This window comes from Phyllostomus hastatus, unplaced genomic scaffold (genome assembly GCF_019186645.2).
Source record: "Phyllostomus hastatus isolate PE091 unplaced genomic scaffold, TTU_PhHast_1.1 phas_scaffold_46, whole genome shotgun sequence".
NCBI lineage: Eukaryota > Metazoa > Chordata > Mammalia > Chiroptera > Phyllostomidae > Phyllostomus > Phyllostomus hastatus.
Window position 1 is genome coordinate 19,071,443 of NW_025334032.1, and position 26,444 is coordinate 19,097,886.

General features: G+C 51.4%; 1 protein-coding gene across 1 annotated transcript in view; it reads right to left on the bottom strand.

The window, feature by feature from the left end:
* The window catches only part of RASA3 (RAS p21 protein activator 3), a 118,271-nt gene that overhangs the window by 34,827 nt on the left and 57,000 nt on the right, over positions 1–26,444 (bottom strand). The window contains exons 3-5 of the mRNA XM_045821568.1: positions 23,219–23,322; positions 9,931–10,025; positions 4,895–4,971 (exon numbers count right to left, since the gene is read on the bottom strand). Of these exons, the coding sequence (XP_045677524.1) occupies positions 4,895–4,971; positions 9,931–10,025; positions 23,219–23,322 (276 nt within the window). The remainder of the gene's footprint in view (positions 1–4,894; positions 4,972–9,930; positions 10,026–23,218; positions 23,323–26,444) is intronic.

A 26,444-nucleotide genomic window follows, 5' to 3' on the forward strand; every position in this document is an offset into this window, starting at 1 on the left:
TAAAATTCTATAACACACCAAAAATATATTTTTTGCCAATCTCTCTCTCTCTCAAAAAAAAACTAGGTATAATTTGAATTTATTCAGACCAAACAGCTATTGTTGTTTTGGCTGCTATCATTTTTGACAGTCTAAGGGAAAAGAGGTCCATGCCCCCAACTGAACAGTCAGGTACCACATGTTTTATACAGTCTTGTGGCACACCCGGTGTGCCGTGACACACAGGTGGAGAATCACTCAGCTGCACAAGCTACACTGACCAAGAAGAAGACTCAAATTATTAAAACCAGTAATAATGGAGGGGACATTACTAATACCTTACAAAAGCAAAAGTTTTAAAAGAAATTACAGAAGACCTAACTAAATGGAAAGCAATGGTGGTCAGGGGTTGGAAGACTTAAACTGATGTACAGAGTCAATACAATCCCCATCAAATGCCAGGTGCCATGTCTGCAGAAATTAAAATGTTGATCCTAAAATCCACGTGGAAATAAAAGAAGCTCAGAAGAGCCAAACAATCAGGAAGAGAGGACCGGTTGGAAGACTCACATTTTCTGATTTCAAAAATGACTGCCAGTCCTTAGTGATGGAGACTGTGCGGCACCCGCATGGGGATGCAGGGCAACGAACCGGAACAGACGCCATGTGTGAGCTCACACAGTGACAGCCAGTGGCTCCCAGCAAAATGCCAGGACAATGTGATGGCAAAGAATGGCCTTTTCAGCAAATGATGCTGGGACAACTGGATATTCAAATGCAAAATAATAATAATAGTAATAATAATAATAATAATAATAATAATAATGCTAACCCCTACCTGATTCCATATATAAAAATTAACTCCAAATGTATCAAAGACCTAAAGTTCAGAACTAAAAGTATGAAAATCTTAGAAGGAAAACATAACTGTAAATTTCTATGATCTTGGATTAGGAAACGGTTTCTTAAGATAAGTATCTAAACACAAGTGACTAAAGAAAAGGCAGATAAACTGGATTTCATCAAAATTTAATACATTTGTATTACAAAGGACACTATTAAGAAAGTAAAGATAGCCAACGGAATACATTTGCAAATTATATATCTGACAAAAGTCTAGTATGTAAAATGTATGAAAAACTATAACAGCTTAATAATAAAAATACTAATAACCCAATTAAAAATCAGTAAAGGTCTTAGCCCTGGCTGGTGTGGCTCAGTGGATTGAAGACTGTGAACCAAAAGGTCACCAGTTCGATTCCCAGTGAGGGCACATGCCTGGGTTGCAGGCCAGGTCGCCAGTTGGGAGTGTTCAAGAGGCAACTGATCGATGTATCTCTTGCAAACATCAATACTTCTCTCCCTCTCTTTCTTCCTCCCTTCCGCTCTCTCTAAGATTAAATAAATAAAATCTCTTTAAAAAATCAGTAAAGGACTTAAATAGACATTTCCTCTGAGAAAATGTGGAAATGGTCAACAAAGAGAAAATGGTCAACATGTTCAGTCATTACGTGTAGGAAAATGTAAATCAAAACCACTTCACACCCACGAGGCCGGCTACAATAAAAAAGCCAGCCACCACCACCAAGTGTTAGCAAGGATGTGGGGAAACAAGCACCCTCCCATGCAGCTGGCGCGTGTAACGCGGGGCAGCCGCCATGATGGAGGGTCTGGCAGTTTCTCAAAGAGTTAAACACGGAGGTACAATACGGCCCGGCATTCTCCTCCTAGGCATATACCCAAAAGAAATGAAAACGATACATTTGTACAAAATCTTGCACAAGAATGTTCTTAGCAGCATTATTCACAATAACCACACAAATGGTCAACAACCCAAATGTCCACCCATGGCTGACAGATTAACGAAATGTGGTGCCCATAGAACCGGACACCACTCCTCCCTGAAAGGAGGGCAGTGCTGACACACGCTACAACTCGGAAACCCTTGAAGACATCACGCTGAGAGCAGCCAGGCACAAAGAACCACGTGCCGTGGGGCTCCATTTATGCAAAATGTCCAGAACAGGCAAATCCACAGACAGAAAGCACATGGGGGGGGGGGCCTGGCCGGGGGCGGGGCCAGGGTGTGCCTGCTCACAGGAATGAGGTCAGACAGCAGTCAGTGGCCATGGCTGTGTCACCTCATGAATACACTACGATTATCCACTTTAAAAGGTTGAGTTTTATGTGTGCAAAGAATATTTTTAGTAAAAAAAAAACCTACAGGAGGAGGTGTGGTGAGGACAGAAAAGTCACTGGTCCCTCAGAAACTTCTGAGTTCCTTGATTAGAAAACACAGGCCCTTGTGGGAACCCCACCCCTTCCCCCTCAGTGCACCCCTGTGCTGGACCCTGTGCCCCAGGACTCGGAACAAAACGTGCTGTTGTGAGTGCACATGTACACTAGTGTGTATAAGCATGTGTACATGTGCACAGTAGTGTAATGGCATGTGCACTAGCATGTGTGCTAGTATGTACTAGTGTTGTGTATCAGCACGTGTATTACTGTGTGCTAGTGTAGGGGCCCCCAACTTCTGGGCTGTGGACCAGTATGGGTCTGTGGCCTGTTGGGAACCGGGCCGCACAGCAGGAGGGGAGCTTGAATGTCACACATTTGAATCACCCCGAAACCATCCCCACCCACCCCAGTCCCTGGAAAAATTGTCCTCCACGAAACCAGTCCCTGGTGCCAAAAATGTTGGGGACTGCTGTGCTGGTGTGTGTAATAGTACATACTGGTATGTGTAATAGTACATACTAGTGTGTATACTTTAGTGCATGCACTAAAGGGTGTGACAGGCCCAAATACTGCTCAGCCGTCACAGAACAGTCACGAGGAAAAGGAAGCCTCATCTTGTTCCCTCTCCAGAAACCCCTCCCTGCTCTGCCGGACAGGTCGAGCCCTGTAACACGAGCTGGAACGTGCCCAGTACGCAGGTGTTTGCTGAGCACCTGCAGGGTGTCAGGCCCTGCTCCAAGTGTCGAAGAGACAGCAGTGAACAAGAAAATCCGCATTTCGGGGGAAATGCACAGAACAGAGCAGTCATCAACTGCTGCATCGTGGGGGGGGGGGGGGGCCTGGGACGGGGACACAGAGGGCTGGCTGCTCCAGAAGCGGATGGGCTCCTTGAGGGCAGCTGAGTCAAGACCTGAAGTAAGAGGGATCTGGAGGAAGGGCATTCCTGGCAGAGGGTGACAAGAGCAAAGGTCGAGGCAGGGTGGGCTTGAGGTGTCTGAGAACCTACAGGGAGGCCGTGTCTGGGCAGCGTGGGGAAGGAGGCCCTGGCCCAGTGATGTCAGTTCCAGCCCCTCCTGTGCACGTGGGGAAGGGACGAAAAGCTGACCTGCAGTGCTGATGAGAGCAGTGTGCAGCTGACTGCTGGGGGACAGAACCCAGAACTTGGTGAGGCAGGGGGTTAACATCCTGACATTCAAACAGGTATTTGAGCAGGAAAACTGTCGACAGAGCACACTGGCACATGGATTTAAGAAAGCACTTTCAGAACAGGCACAGTTCATCTCTTTGCACGAATCTGAACCCAACTGGAAAAGTGGGGTTGCTAGGGCCCAATCCTAACAAGGCGTGCTCCACTTAGCAGTTGTCTGCAAGGGTCCAAGACACACCAGGCAGCCCGAGGTTCCAGACTGTTTGAGCAGCCAGAGGCACTGCCTCCCAGGAAACACTGGGACGCACGGGAACTCCCCAACCCCCACTCTTACATCTTCTCTAAACCAAAACTCCTTAAAAAAAACAAAGAAAGAGGCCACGTGCACAGCACACTCCAGTGTTTCATAACAGCACCCCGAGCCCTCGGCCCGAGTTCCAAGCCACCCGTCTCTGGGGTTTCAGGTGCCAGCAGTGGGCGTGTGGAAGGAGCTGCACGCCCACATTTCAGGCGGCGGCTGCTGCTGCGGACAGGCAGTCCTGACTTCAGACGACTGTGTTCCTGGAAACCACAGCCTAGTAAGATGCAGAGCTGCACCGGCTGCGGTGTCCTGGTGCATCACACACAGACTCAGCACTGAGTGGACCCTTCCACCCTCCACCTCGCAGACGTGGGGCCAGACGGGGCCACTCCGGGGCCCGGGCTCCCAGCCCACACCTGTGTTTGCCCTCCAGGCTCCGTTCTCTGCTCAGCCCAGGCCTTCCTCTCTCCCCGCCGCTAACACACTTCCTTGTCCTATGAGAGGCTTGTGTTAAGCAGCCTTAAGTCCTTTTAGAACAAGGAATAAACCGGCGAATAAACAAGAAAAGAAGCAACTCTCTCCTTGGGGCTACAAAATCTGAGAGCCCTGCAACCACTTCAAGAGGAATGGAAATGACGAAGGAGTTGAGGGTAAAACTCGCTGAACTCATCTCCCACCTACTCCCCAGGCCTCGGGTTTCAGACAACAGGGAATTCTCACCTTCTGCACCTGCGACACGTGCCCTACACCCTGTCCTTGACCGAGCCCTACACCATGTCCTGCAGCACACGCTGCACTGTGTCGCTACCCCATGTCCTCCTGCACGGTCTACAGTGATGGTCCTGCGGCCCACATTGACCATCGGATGATGAATGCAAACCAGACAGCCAGGACAGGTCCCTCTTGAAGAGTAAACAATGGGGGACCCTCCTCACCGCCTTCATCCAGACCCCACTCATGGGCCAGTGAGAGTAGAATCCTGGTTCCTCATTTGTAACCAGTGTGCAACACCAACCTCTGTGCCTAAACAATAACTTTGGCTGGTTACTGTTGGATGAGCATTTGCTTTACTTTACTGAGTGCATTAAGAGCATGCCAGAACCTCTAAAAATGATGTCATCTGGGGGAATCATTGAATCTGTGAATTCTGATTCATTTGTGTGAAAAACAACCGCCTGCCCTGCTCCCAGGGGTCCGAGTTACTATTCCGGGGCACATTCAGGTCTTACCGCGCGGCCAGCTTGTGGCAGACGACGCCCGTGTCAGTGATGACCTCACTCAGCCTCAGTTCCAAGTGGACCTTGCCCTGAAAGGAACAAGGGTAGAGGGTCACGGGGGAACAACCACACAGAGTGTCTGTTCACAAATGGTGGCCACCTCTGCCCTCATGTGGCATCCACTGTACTCCCTCCAGCCCCCACCCAGATCCCAGGGACAAGGACAGCGTGACTCCCAGAGGGTTAAAGGTTCCAATCCATCAGGCACACTGGGCTCCCGGCTCCACTGGTGGCGAGGAGATAGGCACTGAGAAGCCCAGGCCTTGGCCTGGGCACACATGGCTGCAAATGCACCCAACCACTACCCAGCTGTGGGAAGGGCTGGACACGGGCCTTTCGGGCCTTTTTCTCACCTGTCGGACAGAGTGGCCTCAGGGGGCCAGAGTGATGGTCAGGTCATATGCCCAGCAGTAAGTCCTGGACACAGAACCAGACTACTAGCATTGCATCCGGGTGGCCATGGGTCTGGGCCCAGCTCCTGGCTGACCTCGCCCTGCCATGAGCAAACCCTCAGGGCCAGTAACTGAGGGAGGGGCCTCAGTACCACGCCAGCTCTGCAGGGGCCAGACGAATGCCCCAAGTGACAGCAATGATGCTGACAAAACTGATTTCCTGTGGCCCTATTTTACTGAGCACCGGCCAGGGTTTAGAACTTTCTGCACTATCCCATAATTCTCAGAACATCCCATGAAGGGAACATGGTCATCCTCTGCTAAGATGACAACACTGAGGCTGACAGCAACCGGCAACCTGCCCTCTAAAACCAAAGCCAGGACAAACGCTCACAATAAAACAGAGTAAGGCCCTGGCTGGTGTGGCTCAGTGGACTGAGCACCAGACTTCGAAGCAAAGGGTCGCCAGTTTGATTCCCAGTCAGGGCAGGTGCCTGAGTTGCACGCTGGGTCCCCTGTAGGGGACACGTGAGAGGAAACCACACATTGATGTTTCTCTTCTTCTCCTTCTCCCTCCCTTGCTTTCTCTAAAAATAAATAAAATCTTTTAAAAAATCAAAAAACAGAGTAAGAACACGTCACAAAACAGTCTCCTGGGAAGTCTGGTTCCTCCCCTGCCTTCTCAAATGCACTGGGCACCAATGCTTTCTTGGTTTAATTTGGCCACGGCCATTCAGACTGATATTTCACTAATTCATTCTAAATGGGCTCCTAAGAAGTGAAAGAATGTGCCTGGGGCGAGATGGAGCCCCCGCGGCTGACGCCCCGGCTCGCCGTCCTGTTTCCTGTTTTTCCCAGAAGAGGACGGCGCGTCCACACCGGCAGCCCCTGTGACTGCTCACGTTTCCTCTCTGAGGGCAAACACTTCCTCACCAAGGTGGCAGACACTGTCAGCCAGTTTGTGTTGTTGTTATTTTCTGGGGATTTGAGAGAGGAGGGCATGGGTAAAACAAAACAATGGAAATGCTATAGATAACTACATGGACTTTCCCTCAGAGATTAACTCACAGACCTGCAGTTCAGAAGTTCACATCTGTTGTCACTCAGCATCGCTGACGGTTGGGGCCACGCACGTGGTCTGGGCATCACAGCACCTCCAGTACAAACAACCCAGCCCACAACTGCCAACACCCAGAGGGACTGAGGGCCACACCTTACACCTCATCAGCACGGGCAGGAAGTTTGGGTTTTCTGGGCTCAGCCTCTGCACAGCTGGTGTCTGAGCTCACAGAGCATTGGACACAGACGTCCCAGTCTGAGCATCAACCTGCTCAGCCACATACGTCAAGGCAAGTGCAGGGTCAGGAAGGAGGCCTGACCTTGCCCTTTCCTTCCTGGAATTCCTTAAACCCTTAGAAAGATTCGAGCTGGGTCCGGGTACATGGACAACTGCTGACACTGTCTGGGAAACCCTTCCCATAGGATGGTCTGACTCATGAGTCAGATTCTCAGAGATGACCTGGATGCAGCTGCTGGGCTTTGCTGTGATGGCCCATTGGTGCTCTTTTCTGAATATATACTTTCAGAGCAAGTTCACTAAAACAAAACGGAGTACAAAGCAGACCTCAGTGGCTGCTGGGTGTCCTTGGGGAGCCGAGGGAGGACTCGCTGGCGGCTGAGTAAGGGACTGCCTCCCTGCCCATCCGACACCAAGGAGAACACGAGGCACAGGGAGAAGGGAACTTCCAGACTCCAGCGTACACTTTGGCTGTGCGCACAGCCCACAGCTCAGGTCTGTTCCTGCCAATCGCCTCGTTCTGTTCCTTGCATAGGGTCAGGGAAGGAACAGGAGCGGCTGATTCTTTTTAATAAAGTGATTTACCAGAGACTTTTAAAAACATCCATTCCAGAAAGAAGCAAACCGTTTTTTAAAATTGTCCTTTCCCCTCACTCTGCGACTCACTGGTGTCTTGTGGACCCCAGTTTTGTGACTTTTTCGGACACATGCCTTTTACTACAAATTACAGAGCAGATGGATTCAAGAAAATAGATACCATCCGCTGCCCTTCTAAAAACCACAAGTGTGACATTTTAAAATGAAACTGGCTGTAGGGAAAAGATCGTAATTGGACTTTTAAAGGCCAGCTGGAATCAGGGGCACACGGCTCCTTCGGCGGTAGGACCGCTTCATGGGTGGGCACTCGGAGAACCAACGAACAAGGCACGCAGCTCAGCGCCTGGGACTTAGCGAGCAGCCGATACACACCACCCTTCCTTCTTCTCCTCATAGTAATAACGGTATGCGTTTGCCATCCATAATTCACAAAGTCGCAGGACACTGGCCCAGTGCGGGTCAGTGCGCCATGGCACAGACGCTAGAACCGGGCTCAGCAGGACAGGGACTTGCCTGTGGCCACACAAAGGCATCAGTTATGAAACAGTGCAAATATTCCACACGGCTGCACGGTTAACGCACACATCCGTGTTTCCAAGGTTTGTGCTGAGGGAGCAGTTTTGGATATGATTGTGGTGGTGGTCACACAAATTCACACACTTGATGAACTGCACAGAATGCACATACACACACGATAACCTGCACAGAATGTGTGTGTGTGCTTGTGCGTGCGCACATACGCACACACATTGGTACACGTGCATACATGTAACACAGGTGAGATCTTAATGGGCTCTGTGTATCTCAGGACCGTGAACGTCCCGGTCGTGGTCTCGTGCCAGTCACACAGGATGCCACTGTGGGGGCACCGGGGTGAAGGGGCGTGGCCCTTCTTCACTGTTGTCAGTCTTGGAGTAGAAATAGGAGAGCATATCATTTGCTAATCGTTATTCCGCTGTGTACTTTCTGTGAGTTCTGTGAATCTGTCACCCTTTCAAAATTAAAAGTAAAAAAAAAAGGGCCAAGAAAAAAAGAAAAGTTACACTTGCCAATAAAATACAGTTTAGATCTGGGGGAGACACAGCTGGAGACCACTGTGGCTGCTTGCAGGGGCCCCATATGGTGACGGTGCCACGGGACGTGCCATTTAAGGAAAAAAGTGATGGGGGAAAAGTCGGAATAAAAAGCAGGAATGGCTTCAGCTACAGAGACCCATTTCACAGCATGTCACTCCGGGAACCTTCTGTCTGAAGATGAGCCCTCCAAGTCACCAGAGGAGGTGAGGCTGGCTGTTGTACTCTGGGTGTTAGTGCTCATCTTCCTGTCAGAACTCTGCTTTTCAACGGCAGAGTCATTGGTTCTGCAGTAATTACAGCATCTTCTAATTTACAGCGTCTTCTAATTTACAGCACGCTTGGGCCCCTGGGTCAGAACTAATTAAGTGCAACACCATCACAACGCCTCCCTTTGGCTCGGCTCCTCAACCCCTCCCTCCGGCTGCCTCTTTGTTCAAGTTGTGGATCCATCCCAGTGGCCTCCAGGGCCTGTGCACCCCCACCACGGCCTCAGCAGGCAGAAACCCTGAATCCCCCGCCCTCACTCTCAGAGCTCAGCCGAGGCCGAGGTTCCAGGAGGAAGCATGAGCACTGACGGCCAGCCAGGCCTCCGATGCTGGGCTAGGGGCCCAGGAGTGGTGCATGCCAGGCAGGGCCAGGTCAATGCATTAGACACGGCCCAGCTGTTCACAAAACCCTGCTTCACAGATGAGGAGACGGAGGTGTGGAGAGGCCCCCCACTGGCCTATTTCACTAGTGAGTGGGGCAGGGAGCTCTGAGCCGGGCCTGCCTGTGCCTGAGGCCCTGCACCATCACGCACCCCTGCCAGGCCTTGGCGTCTCACAGCACCCACTGAGGAGAACACTCGTGTATCTCAGCACTACGGTGGCAGTGCTGTCTGGTCGTGCTCCCGGTCTCAGAATTCTAGCCCCTGCCATGAAGTAGGTTTGACTGGAAACCACACCAGCCAGTGTCACAAGAGAGGAGACGTGGCCACTGTCCCGACCGGTGCTCAGGTGTGCTCCTGGACACGCAGCGTGGGGACTGACCCTGAGCTATGGGGAAGTCCCAGGGCAGCCCTATGGGGAAGAGTTAGGGTCCTGGGTCCCTGCAGTCTCCCACACTACGCAGAGGAACCAACCCCCAGTCCTGAGGGGTAGCTCTCACCACTGGACACAGGCTCAGTCCCAGTTAACATGCTGCCCAGGCAAGCCAGAGTGAGCCCAGGACCCTTCGGATGAGGGGAACCTCTTCGGAGAGGTCACTTCTTCAAGCTCTTTGCTGAGTGCAGGGAGCTTGAAAACACATTTGGTGACCTCCCGAAAACACTGGCGAGGTTCCATGCACTGTTCTCACTCCACAGCTTTATGTTTTCTTATCCATATTGTCTCTTCACCTTCAATTATGTTATCGTTTTTCCACATTTAGTATTTTTAAAGCTGCTTCAATCATGCATGACAAAGTATGACAATAAGCAACTGAACAAACAAAATTAACAAGCCCATCCTTACTGTATGTAAAAGGACACAATTTGCTAACCAGGATTCCGTTAAGACCAAAACTCGACTCCTATTTCTTTAACCGCAATCCGAGTGTATTCCATCCCCAGAGACCTCCTGTGTCCCACAGGCTCTGCCGGGGCCTCACCTGAACTTCGGAGTCAGCGTCGACGTGCTGCAGCTGGAACCAGGTGTCCCTGTTGTGGTACTTCTGCAGGTCTTCCTTCTGGATGGCCACCTTCCCTGAAACCAACAGCAAGAGGAGAAGCAGTCAGGAGGGAGAACAAACCCTCCAGGCCCAACGAGGCTCACCGAGGTTCATGAGCGTAAGTCACTCCATTTATACTGCCAATCATTTCAAACGGTACAATCCAAAACAGAGGATCAGATCCATCGATAATGCCGCACTGTCCTCCTCCCTCTCTGACCACCGTGTGCAGCATTTCACCCTGAGGTGCCCACGTCCCACCCCGAGGGCGGAACACACAACCACCTGTCACGCCCAGGGCCGACCCAGGTCTTCCGGCTCTCACACCGGAGGGAGCGCAGCCGGGTGGGGACGGGGCCCACCTCATACGAGCATGTTCACCACCTGCATGTCACCCAAGATGGTTTTAGTGAGGTGGGTGCACCAGGTAGGGGTCATTTCCTCCAGCTGAGAAAACTGCTCCACCGGGAACCTGCACAGAGAACTGCCCAGGACTGGAGGAGCGAGGGGTGGGGCTGCGAGAGGAGCACTGAGGGCAGTCTCGGGGCCACGCGGGCAGTAAGAGCTGCCATGGCCATCGCCATCGCTGCAAAGTGGGGACAGGGCAGCATCTGCTTGGTACAGCTCAGATGAGGGCTTCACGGAAATTTGTGCCTGCGTGTGTACTTGTGTGAGCTGTAGCTCAGAACACACGTGCACGTGTATTTAGTGTATGTAGTGCATGTGCACGTGTACATATGTATATTGTTTACACAGTATGTGTATGCTGTGTATGTGTGTGTACAGTCAGCTTATATAATGCACATGCGTGTATATTAGCTTACACAGCATGTGTGCATGTCGGGCCCACAGTCACAGTGGCACATGTGTACTCAGTGGCACACTGAGGCACCCCAAAATGCCTCAGTGTACACAGTGGCACACGTTTTGTTCTTAGCTCACGGCAAGAACAAAAACTGAGGATGCAGCTGGAATGAGCCACCACCCTCCTCTTGCATGCCTGGGTCTGTGAGTCAATGTCTCCCAAAGTTTGAGCACGGGCCACCTACGTGGAAACACCTGAAGAGTGTCCTAAAACGAAGTTCCTGGGCCCTACCCCAGATGCAGGAAACAATCTCTGCAGTGGGGTCCCAGAACCTTCGTTTTTGCAACAGGCCCAGGGAACATCTGTGGGCCCCAAAGTCTGAGGTTGTACGCTCTAGATAGTTTTATGTTCTTCACACAGGCTTGGTACTAGGAGCTGGAACTTCAATAAAAATGCACATGTAAGTACATGTGCTGATATATGCATTATGTATTCTATGTGCAGGTTTGTTTCCCTGCCTCTCCTCCATCATTTCTTCTTCCCCAAAGGTCCTCACCCCAGGGGGTCCCCCTGCAATGAGGTCCCAAAGGCCCACAAGAGACCCTGCTGGGGCCCCCACCCACCTGTTCTTCGATGACAGATTTAAGTGAAGAGGAGGGCACCCTGCTATTTGGTGCAGTGGGAGTCCAGAATACGCCACCCCAAAATGCCACTTTGGCATCAGGATTACTTGAGTAGAAGCAAACAAGGATCAGCAGATTCAGAACAAAGCCCCCCTCCCCCCCGCTCCGAGCCACCCTTACCTGGCTACAAGGAGAAACTGACAAGAGGTGGGGGCCACCTGCATCCCCCACCCAGGAAGCGTCATGGCCACAAAGGAGACGTAAAGTTGGCACCAACATGGCCCCGTACAAAAAACCTATTCCATTCCTTTCCCATATATGTGCCATCCCACCGCCTGCCACCCTTGGGGGCCTAAAACCTCCCCCCTTGCCTCACACCGTCTCTGAAGTGCACTATTCCTCTGCTGCGATGGGAACCAATGCACGTCTAACTGACTCCGAGTCACTCGTTGTGGGGATTCTCCCACGGGCTGTGCGCTGCAGGCGACAGTGCGCTGCCTGTCTCCCTCTCGTTCATCTGCACCTCGTCAGTCCGACCTCACAGGCCCCCGCCGGGGCACTTCCATGGGCAGAGGACAAGATCTCCTCTCTGACGGGCTTCACACCCTGTTCTGAGGACTCGACCAACCGAGCCCTGCTCCAGACGCCTGCCCCCGAGAGACTCCCCCGCCAGCACAGATGGGACGTTTGTTCGAAAGGCAAGACGAACGTGAAAAAGCCGATCCACGCGCTAGAGGCACTGACACCTGCCTTCGGTCTCCGCCGTCCGTCACAGGGCCTCTCGTTCCTCCAGCACGTTCACGTCGCCCCACAGTCCCAGAGGGAAAGTGACTGTGCCTCCTGCTCCCCACACTGAGAGATGTGGGAGACACCCCGCAACCATCCACCCAGAGCTCCTCAGCGCAAGGCCAGTCAAGTTCACACGGTCAGTGCTTTCGTCCACCTGTGAGGGGGCCACAGCACACGAGCACTTCAAGGGTCAATGCCACTGCCCACGTCAACCTCACTGGCTCTGTTCTCACTGGGCAGAGCCATCTGGGGCCAGATCCTTCCCAGCCACACACTGCACGATGGATTAAGTCAGTGCACACAGTCAAGGTCAGCAGGTGGGAGAGCAAGAGAGACAGGTACAGGAAACACACTGCAGACACAGAATGCAGAAAAAGTATACTCCATAGAAGTTCAGAGACCCAAATCATAGGCCACAAGGAACTGCCTCCAACACGCATCAAGCTACAGGGGCAGAACAGCTCCCTCGGGGCTCATCTCAGGCTCCTCCCAGGCCCAGCCCTCCGCCCCGCCCCCAAATTGCCTAGTGGGCATCCTTCCACCACCGCACACCTGGTCACTGGAAAGAACGTCCCCCTGAGAAGACCCCTTCCTCCCTGCTTGGCTCCATCCTTTTTGCCCCAGTGGGAATATAATTCTGAGTCTTGCAAGAACAAAGCCACATGAAACAAAAAATTTCTTGGAATCGAATTGGGCAACATATTTCATTGAAAAAACATTTTAAGTCTTCGGACTCCGTGATTAGCTCGCTGGATAAGAGGATTATATTTGAAGTTAGAAATGTTAAGTAATTGCAATGTTTTATGAGCTTTCACTGTAGCAGGGAGGAGTCGTGTACTTAGTGCTTACATGAATCCTACAGCACACACATCATCCCTTTGTTTTTGGAAGTACTCAATGTAACGTTAAGTAGGCAACACAGGAACATAGTACAAAATGTGAAAAATTCAAAAGAAATAAAATACAGCCAAGAATAAGTTTCTCTTTCCCCTGCTAAACAGTTCCTGACTCAGTCACCTCTGCACTAGCTTCCAGTCTGTCCTTCCAGAGCTCTCTCCCACTGAAGAGTATGCAAGTATGTACTTTTTAAAGCAGCTGTATTGGTGCTTCTAAATGCTGTTCTGAGAGAACACCTGGTCCACAACCAGAGCGTCTACTCAAATGGCTTAATCCGCCGCACTGTCCCAATCTACCAGTGACTGACATCAGAAGGTTGCCAGTCCCTCTGGGCCTCACCTTCTCACCTGGACAGAGCGGTGCTGCCTGCCTTTCCACCACTAAAAACCCCATGTAGCACTTCCTCTGGTGGGGGCCGGACCTGTCAGGGGCTATTCAGGAGACAGAGCACGCCAAGCAGCTCGACAGAAGGCAGATGACATGGGAAACCAGGCACAGAGGCATCAGAGGACATGGGGGGAGGTGAAGGGTCAGAGCGAAGTCCGCAGGAGGCTGGCTGAGGTCAGACTTGGTAAGGGAGAACCCAGTGCTTTCCTGAGACTGCTCCGGTGGGAGACAAGTTTGTTCTCGCTCCTGGTCCACCCAGTGTCCTACCAGCACATGAAGGCAAGAGAAAGAACAAGCGCACACAGACCAAAAAGAAAGGAAGAAAAGTCTTTGTTCACAGAATCAACAGGGAAGTCTACAAGACAAGCTGGGGGAACAGGCATGTTAGCGAGACCTGGGAAGACTCAGTTGATGCATAAAACCAGTTGTGTTTGTGCACACAGGCGATGACGATGCAAACTGACACTTAAAAACCCAACAGTGTCTTTCACAAAATGATGCTGTTAGGATTGGTAATTTTGGTGTACTATCTAAAAGAAGTCTTTGTCTACTTCATCAACAAGGCAATATATAAGGATCCATCTATAAATGTGTGTGTGCTCGAGATGTGCACAGTGAACACACATCGCAAACACTGATGGAAGAAATCAAAGGCCCAGGTACATGGAAGATAAGCCGTGCTGAAGGATCTGAAGACCAACATTTTGCTCAGATGTTAATTCTCCCCAAATTAACCTACAGATCAAAGTAATCAGAGTCATTTTGGAAATTAAGAAGCTGATTAAACATCAGAGAAATGCAAATCAAAACCACAAAGAGATACACCTCACACCTGTCAGAACAGCCATCATTGATGAATCAACAGACAAGTGTTAATAAGGATGTGGGGAAAAGAGAACCCTTTTGCTCCGTTGGTGGGAATGCAGACTGGTGCCACCACTGTGGAAAACAGTGTGGAGGTTCCTAAAAAAAGTAAAAATGATCTTCCTTATGACCCAGCAATTCCACTTCTGGGAATATAGATGAAGAAATCTGAAACACTAATTTAAACGAATATATGCACCCCATGTTCATTGCAGCATTATTTACAACAGCCAAGATATGGAAGCAGCCCAAATACCCATCAGCAGATGAGTGGATGAAAGAGGAGTATCCTGTGGTACATTTAAACATTAGGATACTACTCAGCTATAAAAAAGAAGGAAATTTTACCTTTGTTACAGTATCAATGGACTTAGAGGGTATTATGCTAAGTGAAATAAGCCAGTCAGAGAAAAACAAGTACCACATGATTTCACTTATAGGTGGAATCTAATGAACAAATTAAAGCAACACAACAGAAACAGACTCATGGGTAACAGACAGACTGCCGTCAGAGGGGGTGACTGACAGCTGGAGGGGGGTGCCCAGGAGGAAAGGGTGAAGGGATTAAGCAGTACAGACTGGCTGCAGCCACAGCGATGGGGATGCGGCGTGGGGGATGCAGTCGGTAATGTTCGGGTGTGGGCCAGGTGGGTGCTGGAGGCAGTGGTGGTGGGTGGGGGGACCGCTCCGTTGAGTGCACGGCTTTTCCGCCACTTTGCTCTACATCTCAAGCTGGTGCCAAATGGTACTGAGTGTAAACTATGGTGGAAAAATTAAAACAAGCCAATTAAAAATGTAAATGACAGCGCGATGGCCCTAGAAGAGCAAAATGAGTCTGGAAAGGAACGAGGCTGGCGAAACGCTCACTGGATACCCGCATGGGGGCGCCCGTGCGGCTGCGCCGGGACAGCCCAGGGCGAGCGTGGGCTCCGCCTGGGGCCAGGCCAACGGCAGACACCGCAGGCCGCGAGGGGCCTGGGACACCGCGCTCGTTTCCGTGACACAAATTTATACCCTAGAACTTGGCTTCTCATTCTGGCAACAACGTAATTACTAGTCATAACTTCAAATTATTCCTGGAGATTCAGACAGCCACTTATTTTTACAGCTGTAAAAACGACGGTGAAGACATCTTAGTCCAATTGTACACTGACACACCATAATTTTAAAGCCACCAGGAATGCCTAAGCCATGATTTTGCTGGTTATCTTCAAAAATAGAAGGCACCTTAAACAGAATGATTAATAAACAACTTATTTGATTATTTTGAGAACTAACCCCAGAACAAACTTGATCAGTTTATTTGATTCAAATGTACAAAACTATTTTTAAATTTCTTTTTACTTAGGATTACCACTCAGAAAAGTTCTCTTGCGCCCCCGTCCCCAGACAGGCATGGGCCCTGAGCTGGCGTGCCTCAGGCCAGCCTGCAGTGTGGGGGTTCTGGGCTTCACGCAGGGAAGATTTCACAACACGAGTCCAGGTGACTTTGAGAATACGTTTGTTAATGCCAGGGACAGCGAGTCAAAGGAAGGACTTAGGGTGCAAGAAGTAACAGGAGAGGGCCCAGGCGGTGCTCTGCTCTGGCTCCCTAGAAACGTTACAGGAAAGGAGTGAGCCAAGGTGAGGCTGCTGTCAGTCCACTGGTCAGAGGAGAAGGGGGCCCTGGAGACAGGATCGGGGGTGGACCCAGTGGAGCTGCCACTGCCCACTGCTCCCCTGGCTGAAAGTCCCCTTGTGACCCTTAGGGTTTAGGAGGAATAAAAGGTTCACGCCTGGGAAGGGGCATGGGTGTGCCCGACAGCAGCGGTCCCTAACCTTTTTGGCACCAGTTTCATGGAAGACAATTTTTCCACAGACGTGCTGGGGGGCAGTGTGGGGTTGCGGACAGGAACGGGGGTCTCTCACCCAAAGCTCACCTTCTGCGGGGCAGGGGGTGTTGGGGGGCAGGGACAGGGGGCAGGGCTCAGGCAAGCTTCACTGGCAATCCTGTGCCAGCAGGCCAGCTCCCCAGCCCTGGGTCTGCGGCTCAGGGGCTGGGGCCCCCTCCTCCGGAGTGAGCCCGCACTGCATGTCTTTGTTCTGGGGGCTTTTTACCTTTCCTTCCATGGGTGAGAATCTTATGGGAAGGTTTTAGCAGAATATTCATTAGCTTTCTAGGTGCATTTTTTAATATGATGTGTCAAAGTGAGCACATAGAGGGGGTTGGGAATGTTCTCTGGTCTGTTACACTGCCTTACTTTCATTTTGAATCTATCTGGCTTTTAATGGGGTTTTCGTCATTTGTTCCCCTGACTTCATTTGTCCTTGAGTTCAGCTGGCACAAGTGACTTAATTGGGTCTCTGTCCTCTATCTCCCAAACCAGGGAGAGTTAAGCCATGCATTCTCGGGTTAGGGAGGAGAGGTATGAACCATTCCCTCTCAAGTGGCCTTGGTTAGAGGAGATAATTTGTTGCAATTCACCAGCTGGTTTTAAGTCACTCAAACTGTTTGGCCTTGTTTTATTTTCTTGTCTCAGTTTCCCCATTACACTGGCCCAGGAATTCTTCTAGCTCCTGACTGTCCTGCCTCACAAGGATTAGTCAAGTTCCTCTTCATTTGAGCATAATCTGGGCCAGTCACTCAAACCGATACTCTATCTCCCCATACTCACTTTCACCTGTCATACTGCTGCGGCCAATGCAGCCACAATGTCACTGGGTAAAATGTCAACTTCTAACCAGCTTAAGATTCTACCCGTTTGCTCTTCCCTCTCCTGCTTCCTTCCTTCCCTCCTTGAGCAAATCTCGGCACACCCAGTAGGTGTTGGACAGAGGGAAACCTGGGTCTTCCCTCCCTCGGGGAGCTCCAGACCATAGGAAGTACAGTCCAACAAACACACGACAAAAAGCAAAAGAAACGCTCCAGCAGGTGAAGCCATGGGGGAGCACACACAGCGAGGGGGCAGCTCGCTCTGGTGCCGCCTCTGGCTAACCAGGGGCTCCCGTGGGCAGCGGTAGCCAGGTGGGCGTGGGGATGGGGAAAAGGGTGCCAGGCAGAGGAGGCAGCGTGAGCCAAGGCCAGGAGGCGGGGGGCATCAGGAGAGGGTCTGGGAGGGATCGGGCAGGGCTGAGCCTACGTCTGGGATGAGGAGGACAGGAAGGAGGAGTCCCTCGGCAGAACAATCATGAAGGGCTTGAGTGTCATGCTCAGAATCTGGGAGTCACCCCGAGAGCAAAGGGAGCCCAGAAGGACCAGAGCAAAGGAGTCCCAGGGTCAGATCTGAATTTCAGACCCATCGCGCCAACAGAGACACACGGGTACGGCTGCCATTGTGCGTGCTGTCAACTTGCAAACCCTTCTTCGTGGGTTCCTTCAGAGTTAGGGATTCCATCGGGAAGCTCCTATACGACTCCATATAAAAACGGAGTCCGATGTGAACTGTCTCAGTGCCTGTGTGATCCATGCTACGTACGTCCCGAACTTCAATCACAGCAGTTCCCAAGAATGTTACCAGCTGGAAACGCCCGGCCCCAAACTCACGAATCAGCACCTGCATGTTAACAACCGTGCAGCTCTGGTCCACACCGCCAGAAACACCACCGGGGGCACACACGGCCATTCCTTCATAAGCTCCACTCGGTGCTCCCTCAGCACCAAAGCTGCCTTTAGACTTTTTGAACTAGATTCTGAATTTCTTGTCCTCTGTCAGGTGGAAGCCCACCACCCAAGCATCTTCACTGGCCTGGGAAAGCAGTAGACCTGGCGCGCTCGGGGTGGCTCCCGCCAGAGGAGGCACCAGCTGAAAGGAGCTTTTGGTGGAAGAGGGTGAGTACTCCTTTTCCACCAACAGGCTCTGCAGGGTCGGCCCCCCGGGCCTTCAGCCCACCCCTGCCGCCTGCTGTCCCATGCCGGCACAGAACTGCCCATTCCAGGGGGAAGTGAGTCCGCTGCGAGGCTCCGACACTGAGATGCGGACACCCGGGAAGGAAGCACTCCACACGTACAGGGTTGCATTCCAATAGAGGGGAGACGTAGGTCAGGGGCTAGGACAGGGGTGCATGGGGGTGGGGAATCCTGGATGACTCCGGGGTTATGGTTTGCACCAAGTGGATTTTTGGTGGAGAGACACAGATGGAGCTGAGAAATGGCAGACGGTGGGTGGGGGGAGAGGAATGGTGGGCCAAGGGACAGGACAGGGATTTCAGGATGGTGGACGGCACACGATGGGTGGAGGAGGTGGAGGACAGGTGACAGCTAGTGGGTTGAAGGCGGAGGGTGGTGATGGAGGGTGGCGGAGGGTGGTGATGGAGGGTGGCGGAGGAGGGCGCATGGGGCTGTGGGTAGTGGACGGTGATGGTGGGCAGCGGCGGTGGTGACGATGAATGGTAATTGATAGATGGCGGTAGTTGGTAAGGGGTGGACGGAGGGTGGCAGACAATGAAGGACAGATGAATGTTACATGATGGGTAAAGGGTAGGGGGTGGGTAGCAGTGGGTGGTGAGTGATGAGCGGAGGGTGGCAGCTGTTCTGAGTGGAGGACAGGGAACGGCCGAGGATGAGGGGAAGGTGATAAATGTAAATGGTAGGCAGGTGACGAGTGGAGGGGGGCAGAGGACAGACAACGAGTGATGAACAGGGGGTGGTAGGTGGTGACAGTAAACTGCAGCTCGTGGGAGGAGGACGACATCTTGCTCTGATACGAATAACTCATTCTGCTGCCCCCGCCACCATCCCCATCCACCTGGTGGTGTAAACCCATAGCCAGGAGCCGTCCTGGACTTCTCCACCCCCACCCCCATCAGGCTCCACATTCAACCAACTGCTGCCTCTACACGCAGGCAACGAAGCATAACCTAAAATAAGGTCAAGAGTTCAGTAGCACAGACCTGAGAACCCAGCTGCTGAGGTCTGAACTCCAGCTCTACCACCTAAAAGCCGAGTTGACTTGTCTGTACCAGTTTTCTCATCTGAAAAATGCACACACTTCACAGAGTTATGAAGATCAAATGAGTCAATATTTGTAAAGGGTCTAGAACAATACCTGCACATAGTAAATGCTATGTGTTTGTTATATAGAGAAATACGACGTATATGCACCCGACACTTCAATTTACACCTCTCCTCCTTTCCTACAACATGAATTCCTGCTAGACAGTTCTGGAACAAACAGGCAGCACTTTCCGCCCTGCCCGAGCGAGAGTAGGGAAGATGGGAGAAATGACGGAGCAGAAGTGCGGCTCACTGAAGCCAGAGGGCGGGTCTAGCTTCCTAGGATCGAACGCTAATCTGCACCCCTACAAAACGTGTTCAGTATAAAAGTTCACTGAAGCCTCAACGCATGAATGCTTAATAAATCTTTCATTAAGTTTCATTATTTTCCAGCTAAGCCACCCTAGCCACAATAAAACAAGAATCAACACGTCCTCCTCCTGTACAAAGGCTCCTCACTGCCCCGCCGGTTTGGTTTTGTTTTCTTTTCATAAACCCTAGGCTTGTACTGCCTTGGAAGCATTATTCATCCACCTTCGTTAAGAGGCATCTTGAAGGCTCACGGAGATGACTCAAGGGTAGGGAATAAGCCACACACGTGGACTAAATAAGAAATTCACATGTGAACCAAGATCCTAAAAAGGGAAACACACGGTAAAGGAGAGAAGGAAATGATGAAGCATGAGATCAGAAAGGGAGGAAGGGGAGGGGAGAGGAGGGGAGGGGAGGGGAGGGGAGGGGAGGGGAGGGAGGGGAGAGGAGGGGAGGGGAGGGGAGGGGAGGGGAGGGGAGTTCTAAGGCACCTCCCCGATCTGCCCACCAGGGAACGAGTGAAGAGCAGAGTGGGGGGCTGGAGAAAGTGACAAGAACTCTCCTCCTTGTCACTTTCCTGCTGTAGATGGAGTGGATCCGGTGATTCTGGTAGAAAGGGTGGCTACTGCTCTCCCTGCCTCCAGTCAGGCTGAATCACTTGGTTTAGGCACACCTTCACACTCTCACGTCACGTGGTTGGGACCCAACGTCCCAGAGAAAGCATAAATCTAAACGCTTGGTTCAGACAGGAAAGGTTCAGGCTGGAATTCTCTGAGGGCACCTATCACACACTGGGCAGGATGAAAATGAGATTCAGGGTGACAGCGAGTTCTGGGGACAATGGGTAGGATGCGCTGAAGAGTCTTTAGTGACGGAGATGACTTCTCAGGATGACTAACGCAGATGCAGACACACCTTTCTCCTCCCGTGTCTCTTCTAACACTGGTCCTCACTTCTCTACAAACACAATGGGAATTTTTTGACTTGCCGGCTCACCAGCTGTGCATCTTCGGACCAGTGTCTTATTCTCTCTGAGCCTCAGTTCCTTCCTGATACAGCGAGGGAGGTAGTATCTACTTCCCAGGGTTAATGCAAAAGATAAACGGCATGATTTTGTGCTCATTTAAACACCGAGCACAGTGCTTGGCACGTGTAAGCATTAGTACACGTTAGTTTTCTTCTAACTGTAAATGCCATCCTGAGGAACTTAATAAAGCCATGGAACGCCGGGTTCAGCGCCCAGAAAATCTGGATCCACCAGCATGGGTGGGGGCCCAGGTACCCGCATTTTAACCCACTCCCCGGTAGCAAAGGAGGAGCAGGCTGCTTGAGGGGTGACGGCATGCGGGCTGTCCCTGCAGGACTAGTCAGGTTTAGAAAACTGAGGCACTGAAAAGGCTTCCAGTGTTAAGAGGGTGTGACTGGTAGACAATGCAAGTGGAGGCCTGCACAGGCACACAAGTAAGGTTCTTTCTACGCACGTGTGTGAATGCACACGTGAGTGTGTATATGTTGACGCAGCTAGAAAGGCCATTGTGGGCGTTGAGAAGTTCAGCCCAGAGAACAATTGGGTCAGATCATGAAAGGTCTTAAATGCATCCCATGAAGTACAGACTTCCTTCTCCACACCAAACCAGGCAGTGTGGACTCAAACTTGGACATTTTTTTGAAAATAAGTCAGGCTATAAAATGGAAGCATGTAACTCTAGCAAATAGTTTCTTTAGATGGGAATCTATCTATAAAACACATTGAATTTCTCAAATGGAATAAATACAATGCGTGGAGGTATTTTCAAAAATCTTCCATTCTGCTCTGGCCGATGGGGCTCAGTTGGTTGAGTGTCATCTTGCAAAGCGGAAGGTCTCAGGTTGGATTCCCAGTCCGGGCACGTGCCTCGGTTGTGGTTTCGGTTCTCCGATGGGGTACGTACAAGAAGCAACCGATCGATGTCTCTCACATCGATGTTTCTCACATCAATTTTTCTCTCCCTCTCTTTCTCTCTCCCTTCCCCTTTCTCTAAAATAAAATACTTTTTTTTAAAAACTAAAAAAAAACCCACAAAACTGTCCATTCTTTCAACAAATGTTTAGTGACTGCCTACTAAGCCAAAGCCAGATGTTGGGGACAGACACCATGAGTCAGTTCTGGGCCCTAACCATGTTTTGAGCATATTGTAAGTGCGGTGAGGAGCCAGTGGTCGGCTTCACACGGGGAGGAGATGCTTATGGCCCACACACAGGAAAGGCAGCTCTGGTAGCTGTGGATTGAAGGGAAGGGTATGAGGGCCAGGCACTGAGACCATGCAGGCTACAGTCCAAGCAAGCAAAGGCTCGGTATAGGGTGATGAGGCTGCACCCTGCAGGAACTGACCTCCAAGTCTTGGCAGGTCAGCTAGGAGACTGGGGAAGCAGCAGATAAGGGGTTTATCCAGCAAAGGGGAACCTTTGGTGGCCACCATGAGTTCAGCATGATGCATCTGAGATGTCTCGAGACAACAACAGGGGTCCTGCAGGGTAGCTGGACCTACAGGCTGAGAGCTGAGGAGGCAGCGGAGAAACCGCCAGAGGCCCGGGAGTAAGAGTTTAGGTGAGGCCAGGAGGCTGAGAAGGAGCTGCAAGGGAGGTGGCCAACTGTCCCGAGTGCTGCTGGGAGTCTGCTGCAGCCTGGATGAAAATATCCCTACTGGCTCTGTGGGTGACCTGCCCCTGTGGTCTGGGCAGAGTAGGAGCTGGTCAGAACACCCTAAGCACAATCAAGAAGAAAGGCCTGCGTGACTCAAGTGCACTTCAAATTCAAAGTGCTCTACCCCAGAGCCTTCCGCCACAGGACAGGCCAAGGCCACAACACGGACGTTACATGGTGCTTGGATTCCAGCACCTACGACTGTGCCCATGTTTAGCTTCTCAATTCTATTTCTGGGGCCACAGTAAACATGAAGAAGGACACAGGTGCTCTCCTGAACTCGGGAAGCTTCTTTGCTATTCCACACCTGTCCTCCTCATTCAGACTGGGCCTCCTTCTCTCCGAGAGTCCCCCACTGAAATGCTAGTGCCTCTGAGAGCACTCCAATGCCTCTGAAAACACTCCAATACCTCTGAGAACACCAAAACCTCTGAGAGCACCCAATATCTCTGAGAGAGCCCCAGTGCCATCCCACTGCCTTCGGAGGGGTGCTGGGAGTCAGGAACAGGAGCAGCCTGGGGATGGTGGGAGGGTTTTCCTCCGCACAGTGGCCCCTTGGCGGAGCCCTTGGGGGTCATTTGAGGACAGGTTTGACGATTGCCGTACCCGCGCCTTCACAGACAGCTCCAAAGCCTTTGCTGGCGTGTTCCAGTCTCTCCCACAGGACGTCATGCCGTGAAGCCCCTCCACGCTGCCAGGGCAGGACTCGGGTGGTCTTCCCCAGACCGGCAACACCCCCCTCCCCCCAGCACAGCCGGAAGGGCCAGGCCAGAAACGCCACCCAGCTCTGTCGTCTCAGAACAGGATGCCGGGGAGAGCTGCTCCAGGCACGGCAGAATGACACGCCGTACAGAGGCGGCGGAGATGAAGAAGGAAACATCCATTCTGGTACCTACCTATGATTGAATCCCTCCGGAAAACGTCTCTATCGAAAATGTAAAACGACAGGTGACGAAAGCTCCGAGGAATCTCACAGTAGAAGTCCTCTCCGTAGAAGGGGCTGGACAAACAAACAGAAGAGCGCGTTAGAGTCCGGGCGGCACGGCCGCGGCGCCAGCGTCGGTGTCGGTGGGCTCGCGCGGGGCGGAGCCTGCAGACCGCGCCAGCCAGGCACACGCAGCAACCGCGTTTGTAAACGCACCACAAGCACACCTTTCTGCGTTCTGCTTGTAAGACATGAAATCACGCTTCCTTAATTGGGATAGAAATGAATTCAAAAGTAAGCAGGTTGTAAAAATCTTCACAGATGCGGCCCCGGCTCCAAAGGCAAGTCATGTTAAATCAGCGATTTTCAACCTTCCTCATCTCCTGGCACACAGAAACGAATTACTAAAATTCTGCGGCACACCAGAGAATGTACTTTAGTTTTTGCTGATCTGACCAGAAAATAGGTGTAATTTTGATTCACTCACACCAGACAGCTATTGTTGTGTGGCAGTTGTCATTTTTTCATTGACAATCTACGGGAAAAGAGGTCAGTGCCCCTGACTAAAGAGTCAGGTGCGGCAGGCGGGTTGGAAATCCCTGTGTTGAATGAGTGAATGGCTGTGCCGGTTTCATGTCAGGTCAGAACAGCCAGAGGGCCCGACACAGGTGGTGCCGTTAACACAACTATGTCTGTCGTGTGTCCAGTTTTAACACACACGCTCCAGCACTGCCAACCACTTTGAGGGTCTGGGTGGCGGGGCAAGCCTCACTCAGCATCCCTGTTTGAGAGAGTGCAGAGCGTCCCCCTTTGTGAAGAAATCAGGGTGAAACTCCAACTGGGCGACCATCTGCACCCCTCCCCAGGAGAGGAGCTTCACCCACCTCTAACCGAGGGGCCAGGAGCCCCGGACCATCCCGACCAGGCACAGGCTGAGGTTAGCAGATGCCGGGTCCTGGAAGCCATGGTGAATATACACAGAACACGGCACCCCCAGACCTGCACCCACAGGTAGGAAATGGAGCGGTCCCTTCACCACACACACCTGCAGCTACCTCGGGATCTGGCACGATCCCACTGCTGTGCACATGCACGGCTGAGGCCCAACAGAGGACCACAGCAGGCCAAGTAAAAACTATAACAGTCTGTTACACTTTGTTAGGAGAAAGAGGGGTCTAGGCTCCTGCCCAAGTATGAAAAGAAATAGAAAAAAGAATTGATACCATGAGTGTCTCCTAGTGAGAGCTTACTGTGAGTGACACAGGCATGACACTAGGAAAGAAAGGGAGGGAGGGCGAGATCAGCTCCCAACTAAGAGAGCTCCAAAGCCAGATTCTATCAGCTCTGAGATGCCCCCTGCCCCCGCCCCAACTGTAGTATCTCTGAAATCAGAAAGTACCCTGCAGTCACCATCAGAGAGGATTGTTTCAGAGATTGATTAGACTGCTTTTTCTTAGTGCTCATAAAGCACTAAGGGTGCCATGGTGCACCCTTAACTGACCAACATCACAGATTCCCTAAAACACAGTGTTTTGGATGGAACCACTGGCTGTCGCTTGAAGGTCACTAGCACAAAGAACTGGAGCTTTGGGAGCTACAGGGTCATTGTGGGGACAAGGGAGTGGGGCAAAGAAGCCATCACAGGAGGCAGGCGTGACAGGAAAGTGGCACCCGTTCAGAAGGAAAGGAGCACAGCGTGGAGGAGAGGACAGCAGCAGGCAAGGAGGGAGTCGAGCAAGTCTGGGGTCCAGAATGGGCCAGCAGCAGGCACTGCCCGTGCCCGAACCCACAGAGGGCTGAGCCAGGGAGAGGGGGTCGGCGTGGAGGAGAGGGCTGCGACAGGCAGGGAGCCAACAGGTCTGACACCCAGAAACCAAACCACATGCTGATCCTGCCAGCAGGAAAGGCACAGGACCCACCATGGCCAGCACATGCTTGAGAAAGAAGAGCAAAGATGGAGGACTCAGAGTTCCAGGTTTCAAACTTTACTGCAATGTAACAATAATCAAAACAGCATGGTCCTATCCCAGGGACAGACAGAGAAACCCCTACCTCACACCAGACGCAAAGTTTACTCAAAGTGATCACATACCTAGATATAAGGGCTAAAACTACAACACCTAAAATTACAACTATACAGAAATTAATCTTCACAAATCATACATCAGATAAAAAACTTTGCACCCAGAATACATTCAAAAACTTTTACAGCACAGTAAGAAGAAGCCAAGTAATTCTGTTGAAAAACAAGCAAAAGGTTTGAACAGATATCACCAAAGAAAAATGACCCACGAGCACATAAAAAAAATGTTCAATGTCATTAGCCATCAGGAAAATGCAAATTAATTGACAACAAACCACTTCGCATGCACTAGGATGGCAGTAATGAAAAAAGATGACAAATAACGAGTGTTGAGTAAGGCGTGGAGAAAGTGGAACCCTCGTACACTGCTGAGGGAATGCAAAACAGTGCAGTCACTTCAGGATCCAGATGCAAGACAGAAAACCGTCTGGCAGGGTCCAGGGAAGTTAAACACAGAGAGACCATCCCCCTCCGAGGTGCACACCCAAGAGAAGTGAGAACGTGTCCACACGAGAACTTGCACATGAATGTCCACAGCAGCATATTCACGGTAGCCGACAGGTGGAGACAACCCAGATGTCCATCCAGTGACACGTAGAAAAACAAAATCTGGTAAATTCACACAAAGAATTTCCATTTGGTGACACGAAAGAACCAAGTACTGATAATGCTGCAACAGTGCATCTCAGGAACATGCTAAGTGCAAGAATCCAGATGCAAAAAACAAAAAAAAGCCAACATGTTTTTTAATTTAATTTTTATTTATTTATTTTTAGAGAGAGGGGAAGGGAAGGAGAAAGAGAGGAAGAGAAACATCATGTGTGGTTGCCTCTCACATGGCCCCCACTAGGGACCTGGCCTGTAACCCAGGGATGTGCCCTGACCGGGAATCGAACCAGCGACCCTTTGGTTCGCAGCCCGCGCTCAGTCCACTGAGCTACACCAGCCAGGGCCCAACATGTTGTGATACTACGTGTATATGAAATGTCCAGAAAAGGCAGATATGCATGCATACAAAGTAGGTCAGTGAATACAAGAGGCCGGGGGTGGGAGGGTGGGAACTGCACAAGGCCCTTCTTCAGTGTTCTGGAACAGGTTACACTGACAATGACAC